Genomic DNA, 9,854 nt, shown 5'->3' on the forward strand with positions numbered 1-9,854 from the left:
TTTGATATGTGATTCTTCAAAGTAGCCACCCTTTCCCTTGATGACAGCGTTGCACACATGTAATAAGGATTGTGAAATGATAGTGTCATATTGAACATGTATTTATTTATTATATTGTGGCTTCCCCAGCTGTGAAAGTAATACTAACTTTGCTGATAGCTACTTACATGACACTTTGAAATGTTCTGGAGAGATGAAATTGTTTCTTTATTTCGTGGCCTTAACCTTTCTTTAATGAAATTAAACCTCTTGTTTTGCACCCAATTCTGTGTTGCTGACCACTAGCCTGTTGTAAATCCACTGACAGCGTAGAATTGGGGTGCCAGTTGTTGCATTCCTCAAACAACTTTATTAAAACGACCGTTGACGTCTTGCTGTAGGCTATTGCCTTTTTGACTGCGATCTAATCTAATAATGACGCAGGTGACGTCCACATCCCTCCTACACCTCTTCCAGTTCAGTCCTGATATATGGTGTGCCTCCCTCTACTTCTCAGACTACAAGAGTACAGCTACCGCAGCAGAACCCACACAACCGCTCCTACACACACGGATGGAGAACGGGAGCTGGCTTGGCGGTGATGTGGTTAGACTTTGTGCTCTATTTATCAGCTCTTTCTTAGGTCATTTCTACGGGGAGAAAATCTAAGTCTTCCATGATGAAACTTGTGTTTGTTTTTGCCATGGTTGCGTATTTCTTTGCAGGTAAGCTATTGGTAAATTCAATGTGTTTCGTTGTGTGTGTACTGCAGGGTGTTGCGTGTACTCTAGCGTGTTTCAGCACCACGGAGAGCGCCACTGCTTGAGAGAGTTGCATGCAGTAGTCAGTCATGCATTGTATGGAGCATTTTCTCTGTTAATCTTCTTGAGAAATGTTTTTATAATTGCTCATCTATATCACATATTTATTTTGCAAAACTAAATGGAATGTAATATCATATAGTCATGGAGAAGTTTTTTTCAACACAGAACCACATTCTGACCCATTTTCTCACGAATTTACAGAAAATCTATCACTTCCCGTTGGAGAAGAACGACAGCGAGAGGATGTGGTACGCAAAATGTTTTTCGTCACATGTTGGATAACTCAGATTAAAAATAAATAGCATTATTATATGAGGGACTGTTACTGTTTTCCAGGTAACACGGTGCTTGGTTGAGGTCCTGTCCAAGGCGTTGACCAAACCTGACTCTCACCCTCTGGATCAGGAATGTAAAGATATTCTCAAAGCAGGCAAGTCGTTTTTACATGACTAATTGTTGTATTTCAAAGGCAGCAGATAGGAAGGATTTTGAAAAGATAGCATTATATCATTTCATAAACGGTGAAAGCAATATGATGTCAGTGTTTGTTTACAAGACTGGAGTTAATGAACCTTGCACTTGCCTTTCATAAACTAACACGTGCACTTGACTCACCCATCCCCCGCCCCTCCACCAGCACTGACTTTGCTGATAGCTATTTTTTCGAGGAAAAATGTGGTTGTCTCAACTAGCTATTTTAAGATGAATGTACTAATTGTAAGTTGCTTGCATAAGAGCATCTGCAAAATGAATAAAATGTCAAATGTTGATCTGCCATGATGCTACCAATAAATAACTTTTGCCTGTCTTTCTCTGTAATGTCAATGGAAATGAAGGAAAGGAGACAAGCAGATAAAGCCACTTTAGACTATTGAGATGCAGCCCCGTGTTGACTGGAGGAAGAGATGGTGAAAGAATGAGTACAACCAGAGATACCAGTACTGTATATAATGAGGAGATGGTCTTGTCTCCGCCCTAACAATGGGAGTCATTGTCCTAAAGGCTGGAAGGCAGGTGATCTGCTTATCGGTCTGCTTAATGCTGTATTCCTGTGTGGACATATTTTGACAGGAGTTGACCCTTTTGCTTGACAGTAATATTACACAGGGTTACTGCTGTAGGTCATAGGACCTAGTGGGGCTTCGGCTAGCACAGAGACCAGAGCTATAGAGCTACAACCTGACAACCAACTGAGGAGATGAGTAGAGACACCTAAATTAGCATTTGCTTCTTTATTGATGGAAATTCTACTTAGCTGAATTTAAATATGCTACTATGGGAGACAGATAATGCTTTCCCCATATATTGTTGAGAGCCATTTTACAATGGTCACCAAAATGAACTAATCAAAGGTCTATGAGTAGCTGATTAGTTGAATCAGGTGTCAGTGCAGTGCTGGAAAAAGTGCCATTGCCTCCGAGTAGCTCTTCTGTCTCTGTAATGTTTGAATTGAGGGGGAACTTGCAGAGTTGGGCTTGAGTTGGACAACATGAGACAAGGATAAAGTAGTAAACACTGTGGATATTGTCCACGCCCTCTACAGGTGCCCAACATGCTGCTCCTGTGGAGAAGAAACGTGATGAGGTGCTGACTAATGAAGAGGAGGGCAAAGAACATGAACCTGAGGCACCAGGGGCCGACGTGAAAGACATCGAGGCCCTCCTGAAGTCTGTGGAGGAGAAGAGGGAGACACCGGAGGACGAAGATCGCAGCCAGGAGTCATGGGACCTCAACTACGAGAAGGAGAAAAGGATTTGGAAACCAACGCACAGGTATCATTATAAGAAACCCAATCACAAACGTGATGAGGAGGTTTCTGAAGAAGTGAGAGAAGAGCCAGACGAAGAACGTAGTCAGGAATCCTGGAGCCTGGGCGATGAGAAGGAGAAGAGATATAGACCTACCTATCGGTACACCCCAAAGAAACACCACAAACGAGACGAAGAGGGTTTAGAGGAAGAGAGAGAAGAGCCAGAAGAGGAACGTAGTCAGGAATCCTGGAGCCTGGGCGATGAGAAGGAGAAGAGATATAGGCCTACCTATCGGTACACCCCCAAAAAACACCCCAAACGAGACGAAGAGGGTTTAGAGGAAGAGAGAGAAGAGCCAGAAGAGGAACGTAGTCAGGAATCCTGGAGCCTGGGCGATGAGAAGGAGAAGAGATATAGGACTACCTATCGGTACACTCCAAAGAAACACCACAAACGAGATGAAGAAGGTTTAGAGGGAGAGAGAGAAGAGCCAGAAGAGGAACGTAGTCAGGAATCCTGGAGCCTGGGCGATGAGAAGGAGAAAAGATATAGGCCTACCTATCGGTACACCCCAAAGAAACACCACAAACGAGACGAAGAGGGTTTAGAGGAAGAGAGAGAAGAGCCAGAAGAGGAACGTAGTCAGGAATCCTGGAGCCTGGGCGATGAGAAGGAGAAGAGATATAGGCCTACCTATCGGTACACCCCAAAGAAACACCACAAACGAGACGAAGAGGGTTTAGAGGAAGAGAGAGAAGAGCCAGAAGAGGAACGTAGTCAGGAATCCTGGAGCCTGGGCGATGAGAAGGAGAAGAGATATAGGCCTACCTATCGGTACACCCCAAAGAAACACCACAAACGAGACGAAGAGGGTTTAGAGGAAGAGAGAGAAGAGCCAGAAGAGGAACGTAGTCAGGAATCCTGGAGCCTGGGCGATGAGAAGGAGAAGAGATATAGGCCTACCTATTGGTACACCCCAAAGAAACACCACAAACGAGATGAAGAAGACGAAGAGCGCAGTCAAGAGTCCTGGAGTCTGGGCGATGAGAAAGAAAAGAGAGAGGAGGATGATGAGGAAAGAAAGAAGAGGATCTTGAAACCCACCCATCGGTACCACCACAAGAAGCACCACAAACGCAGTGAAGATCCTTCAGAGGAAGAGGAGGAGGAGAAAGATAAGAGAATTTGGAAACCCACACACAGATATCACCACAAGAAACACCACAAACGAGGTGCTGACTCATCGGACGAGGAATCAGAGGAGAAGAGATCAGAAGAGTCAGAGGAAGAGGAGGAAGAGGATAGAGAGAAGAGAATCTGGAAGCCCACACACAGATACCACCACAAAAAACACCACAAACGTGATGAGGAGCTTTCAGAAGAAGGGAGAGAGGAGCCAGATGAAGAACGCAGCCAAGAGTCCTGGAGTCTGGGTGATGGAAAGGAGAAGAGAGATGAGGATATGATGAGAGATGAGGATGAGAGAGAAAAGAGGATTTGGAAACCAACTCACAGGTACCACCACAAGAAGCATCACAAACGCAATGGGGATTCCTCAGAGGAGGAAGACGAGGAACGAAGGAGTGATTCGGACGAACACGAGGAGGAGAAGAGGCATGGAGATGCCGAGGAGGACGAGAGACAGAGGGATAGGCAGGAGGCTCTGAGGTGTGTATCTACATATTCATATTTTTTCCAGGCTATAAATCTTCAACCATAACAATTTTTACCAAAGGACATTTTAGACAGATGCTTTTGAGACCAAGGACTAGGCTTAATCTGTGTCCGGGAAACACTGAGTATATAGGTTGAGCTGGTGTTTGTGTGACAGGTACCTGGCAGAGAAGAGTCGTCTCCTGGGGGAGGGTGAGGTGTATGAGAAACGTTCTCCCTGGGCTTACAGAGGATACTACCACCCCGCCTGGTGGAAGAGAAGCATAGACCCACACACACCATTGTATAAGGTTTCTATGTACAACCTACATTTTTAGACTGGACTACTGCTGTATTAGTTTGTATAGTTTGAGCTATTTTAATTATTTTTTTCAATCACTTTTATTATTCTTTAATTTATATATTAAGGTTCCACTTTAAATGATGTTCAATTGTTTCCAATTTGATTTTTAATTGTACAGAAATGTTTTAATACACTAAAGTGTGATGTGATTTGATTGGCTAAGATGGAGGAACTGGCGAAGTTGCTGTCCTATAAGAATCACCAGCTGGCCAGCCAATCAGAGCTGGCAGACGAGGAAAAGAAGAGGAGCGTATCTCTAACCCCAGAGGAGGTAACATTTGAACATCACAAATAACCTTTATGAAACATGACACAGAACAATTCAATGGTGAATTACCTTTTCATAAGCCTCCTCTTCAACTTCTCAGAAAATATATCTTGAAAGATGACATATCAGAAGGTTTTGGATGTTTCATGCTCTTAGACACCACAATCCTGCTTTATATTGAAGTAAGAAAACCTTTTTCACGCTATGAAAATTATGAACCAGTCCAATATTGGATGTTGCCCTCTCTGTAGTCTGCTGTGGGAAGAGACTCTACCCTCTCTGTAGTCTGCTGTGGGAAGAGACTCTACCCTCTCTGTAGTCTGCTGTGGGAAGAGACTCTAACCTCTCTGTAGTCTGCTGTGGGAAGAGACTCTACCCTCTCTGTAGTCTGCTGTGGGAAGAGACTCTACCCTCTCTGTAGTCTGCTGTGGGAAGAGACTCTAACCTCTCTGTAGTCTGCTGTGGGAAGAGACTCTAACCTCTCTGGAGTCTGCTGTGGGAAGAGACTCTAACCTCTCTGTAGTCTGCTGTGGGAAGAGACTCTAACCTCTCTGTAGTCTGCTGTGGGAAGAGACTCTAACCTCTCTGTAGTCTGCTGTGGGAAGAGACTCTAACCTCTCTGTAGTCTGCTGTGGGAAGAGACTCTAACCTCTCTGTAGTCTGCTGTGGGAAGAGACTCTAACCTCTCTGTAGTCTGCTGTGAGAAGAGAGACTAACCTCTCTGTAGTCTGCTGTGGGAAGAGAGACTACCCTCTCTGTAGTCTGCTGTGGGAAGAGACTCTACCCTCTGTATTCTGCTGTGGGAAGAGACTCTAACCTCTCTGTAGTCTGCTGTGGGAAGAGACTCTAACCTCTCTGTAGTCTGCTGTGGGAAGAGACTCTAACCTCTCTGTAGTCTGCTGTGGGAAGAGACTCTAACCTCTCTGTAGTCTGCTGTGGGAAGAGACACTAACCTCTCTGTAGTCTGCTATGGGAAGAGACTCTAACCTCTCTGTAGTCTGCTGTGGGAAGAGACTCTAACCTCTCTGTAGTCTGCTGTGGGAAGAGACACTAACCTCTCTGTAGTCTGCTATGGGAAGAGACTCTAACCTCTCTGTAGTTTGCTGTGGGAAGAGACTCTAACCACTCTGTAGTCTGCTGTGGGAAGAGACTCTACCCTCTCTGTAGTCTGCTATGGGAAGAGACTCTAACCTCTCTGTAGTCTGCTATGGGAAGAGACTCTAACCTCTCTGTAGTCTGCTATGGGAAGAGACTCTAACCTCTCTGTAGTCTGCTGTGGGAAGAGACTCTAACCTCTCTGTAGTCTGCTGTGGGAAGAGACTCTAACCTCTCTGTAGTCTGCTGTGGGAAGAGACTCTAACCTCTCTGTAGTCTGCTGTGGGAAGAGACTCTAACCTCTCTGTAGTCTGCTGTGGGAAGAGACTCTAACCTCTCTGTAGTCTGCTATGGGAAGAGACTCTACCCTCTGTAGTCTGCTGTGGGAAGAGACTAACCACTCTGTAGTCTGCTGTGGGAAGAGACCCTGGTTACATAACCATGCAGAAGCCATATGTTTATCTCTAGGAGACCTGGCTCGGGTTGAGGCTTCACAACTCAAAATGAGCCTTGATATTCTGGAATGGAAACAGCCTGTGTGTGAATGAGCGCAGGTACAAATGCCTACAGAGAAAAGCCCTTTGACTCCAGGCATGTCTTCCTAGATAGTGGTGGTGGCTCACTAAGCAAATTGATAATGTAATGAATATATTATTCTGCAACATTGTTCTTTGGCACTGACAGTCTTCACTGTGATGATAGTAGGCTAAACAAGATATGTGTGTCCCTGAAATAAATGGTGTCCTCTGCACTGTGGGATTAATCTGAAAGTAATACAACCACACGTTTAGAAAATGTGCATCTAGCTGCAGAGAAAAAGGCTGTTCTTTTTCCTCTCTCCCTCGCATGGTTTTCATGGCTGCAGCAGCGATTGCACCAAAACCTAAGTTATTGCATCCCCTCACAACCCACCCCTATTAGAGCTGATAGTGGTCGGCCCGGGTATAAACTCTCTATCACACCACCTGCTCTGGAGCGAGGAAATACAATGGGGAGGGGGGAGAATGGATGACTCTAGGGTATTATTTTTCATCCTGACAGTCTTCAGACTACACTGCAGCAGCATCCCCTACAATGGGACTCCGGTAGTGGGAATATCTACACTATTGACTGTATTAAGATCCAGGGAAAGCAGTGGCTAATTAAGGGGAGAGTCAGATTCCAGGAGCAAGGGGTTTAATTGAAAGGCTTGCACTTTTACGGAATAAATGCCTATATGTTCTTTCTTCCTTGGATGGAGGAGAAACATTAAGCTACACTGAACAAAAATAGAAATGCAACATCTAACAATTTCAACGACTTTACTGAGTTACAATTCATATAACGGAATCAGTCAATTGAAATAAATAAATGTGTCCCTAATCTATGGATTTAGATGACTGGGAATACAGATATGCATCTGTTGGTCAGAGACCTTAAAAAAAGATAGGCCTGGATCAGAAAACCAGTCAGTATCTGGTGTGACCACCATTTGCCTCATGCAGCTCGACACATCTCCTTCGCATAGAGTTGATCAGACTGTTGATTGTGGTGCGTGGAATGTTGTCCCACTCCTCTTCAATGGCTGTGCGAAGTTTGCTGGATATTGGCGGGAACTGGAACACGCCGTCATACAGGTTGATCCAGAGCATCCCAAACATGCTCCATGGGTGACATGTCTGGTGATTATGCAGGCCATGGAAGAACTGGGACATTTTCAGCTTCCAGGAATTGTGTACAGATCCTTGTGACATGGGGATGTGCATTATTATGCTGAAACATGAGGTGATGGCGGCAGATGAATGGCACGACAATGGACCTCAGGATCTCGTCAAGGTATCTCTCTCTATACATTCAAATTGTGTGCAATTGTGTTCATGTCCGTAGTTTTATGCCTGCCTGCCTGCCCATACCATAACCCCACCACCACCATGGAGTACTCTGTTCACAACATTGACATCAGAAAACATTTCCCACACGACGTCATACCCGTTGTTTGCCATCTGCCCGGTAAAGTTGAAACCGGGATTCATCCGTGAAGAGCACACTTCTCCAGCGTACCAGTGGCCATCAAAGGTCAACATTTGTCCACTAGTGGGTTACGACGCCGTACTGCAGTCAGGTCAAGACCCTGGTGAGGACAACAAGCACACAGATGAGCTTCCCTGAGACGATTTCTGACAGTTTGTGCAGAAATTCTTTGGTTGTGCAAACCCAGTTTCATCAGCTGTCCAGGTAGCTGGTCTCGCACGATCCCACAGGTGAAGAAGCCGGATGTGGAGGTCCTTGGCTGGAGGTGGTTACGGTTGTGAGGCCGGTTGGACCTACTGCCGAATTCTCTCAAACGGCTTATGGTAGAGAAATTAACATTGAATTCTCTGGCAACAGCTCTGGTGGACATTCCTGCAGTCAGCATGCCAATTGCACGCTCCCTCAACTTGAGACATATGTGGCAGTGTGTTGTGTGACAAAGCTGCACATTTTAGAGTGTCCTTTTATTGTCCCCAGCATAAGGTGCACCTGTGTAGTGATCATGCTGTTTAATCAGCTTCTTGATATGCCACACCTGTCAGGTGGATGGATTATCTTGGCAAAGGTGAAATGCTCACTGACAGGGATGAAAACACATTTGTGCAGGAAATTTGAGAACTTCGCTTTTTGTGCGTATGGAACATTTCAGGGATCTTTTATTTCAACTCATGAAACATGGGACCAACACTTCACATGTTGCGTTTATATTTTTGTTCAGTGTATTTAGCAGTAATAACGCTCTCTGTGTGTGTGTGTGTGTTGTGTTTTCAGGAGAAGGAGCTGGAGAACATAGCAGCTATGGACATGGAGTTACAGAAGATATCTGAGAAGATGCAGGAGGACAGGAGTGACTAGATAGACAGGCAGAGGCATGCAGACAGGGATGCTAAGATACACAAGGTTAGCACACTGAGATAGTAACAAAAGACTAGAGAGAGATAGACTGACCCGTCAGCGTTCCGGACAAAAAAACACTAACATCCAAGAGCCTTGCTGCAAATTCTGCTGTGTTAACCTTTGTACCTGTGAAATGTTGATGTTCTCAAAAGAGACTGTTTAGTTAATATATAAGTATAATAGTATAAAGTTAAAGTAGATGCTTTGCTAATTTGTCCGGATATCTATATATTTAAAGTACGCATGACAGTTTTGTTCAAATTTTTGAATGGTTGTTTGTTTGTTCAGTCTGCATTTAATAAAATTAATTATTCTGGGCCCAAAATTAACACGTATCTCAGGATTTTAATACCTCAGCAACACAGTTGGTTATCAAGAGTAATAGTATTTTAACAGTACTGTATTTATTGAAATTCCCACTAATGCAGCACAGTAAGGAGGCTGTGATAGCAAATGGCTGCTTTACATCATGGCACTTTCTGCTAAAAGAGTATAAAATACAAACAAAATGCTACATTTGGGAGCTTAGAGCTTTGGAGAGCAGCTCCAGGGCTGAATTACAACCATGATCGTTTATAACTGGTAGCAGGAGGGAGAGACACTTCAGTGATTCTATCCCCACCTCCACAAGTACATGTAAATCAAGTCATCAATGATTTAAATTAGACAAACTCTGGGCACCCCTCAATAGTGTCATCCCTCTGTGGTCTCTGAGTTCGTCTCTTTGAGGCCGGCTCTGCTCTGCTGTAGTTGAGCCGGTCTTTGCTTTAGTCGTATCTGTAGTAACGGTCATCCCGGAGAGGAGGTAAGCCCCGCCCCCACTCATCAGCAGCACAGGGTGCGTCCTGTTAGGCAACACCTACACACAGAGACAGTTAGGTCAGAGGTCGTGCTGATATTACAAACATGGACGCTTCCACAGAGACAGTTGTATAAGCCTCATCAAACTGTACCTGATAATGTCTGATCCAGGCAGGCTAACCGCTCTGCCTTGTTCCCTGAGCTTTGTACAG

The 9,854-nt window shown here is 44.7% G+C and overlaps 1 protein-coding gene across 1 annotated transcript; it reads left to right on the plus strand.

Moving 5' to 3' along the window:
* Positions 1-495: 495 nt before the first annotated feature.
* Positions 496-9,150, plus strand: LOC139407837 (chromogranin B). The gene is made up of 7 exons (XM_071151707.1): positions 496-704; positions 1,005-1,051; positions 1,140-1,233; positions 2,347-4,222; positions 4,386-4,518; positions 4,735-4,842; positions 8,716-9,150. The coding sequence occupies exons 1-7, from the start codon at positions 656-658 to the stop codon at positions 8,797-8,799; spliced, it is 2,391 nt and encodes a 796-aa protein (XP_071007808.1). The 5' UTR covers positions 496-655; the 3' UTR covers positions 8,800-9,150.
* The last annotated feature ends 704 nt before the right edge of the window (positions 9,151-9,854 follow it).

This window comes from Oncorhynchus clarkii, chromosome 4, assembly GCF_045791955.1.
Source record: "Oncorhynchus clarkii lewisi isolate Uvic-CL-2024 chromosome 4, UVic_Ocla_1.0, whole genome shotgun sequence".
In the NCBI taxonomy this organism is placed as follows: domain Eukaryota; kingdom Metazoa; phylum Chordata; class Actinopteri; order Salmoniformes; family Salmonidae; genus Oncorhynchus; species Oncorhynchus clarkii.

What these genes read in the sequence shown, in the direction of transcription:
- LOC139407837 (XM_071151707.1), top strand. Translation starts at nt 656, where the DNA reads ATGATGAAACTTGTGTTTGTTTTTGCCATGGTTGCGTATTTCTTTGCA. An exon ending in GATAGGCAGGAGGCTCTGAG is followed by an intron (nt 4,223 to 4,385) that starts GTGTGTATCTAC and finishes TTTGTGTGACAG; the next exon opens with GTACCTGGCAGAGAAGAGTC. An exon ending in CACACACACCATTGTATAAG is followed by an intron (nt 4,519 to 4,734) that starts GTTTCTATGTAC and finishes TGATTGGCTAAG; the next exon opens with ATGGAGGAACTGGCGAAGTT.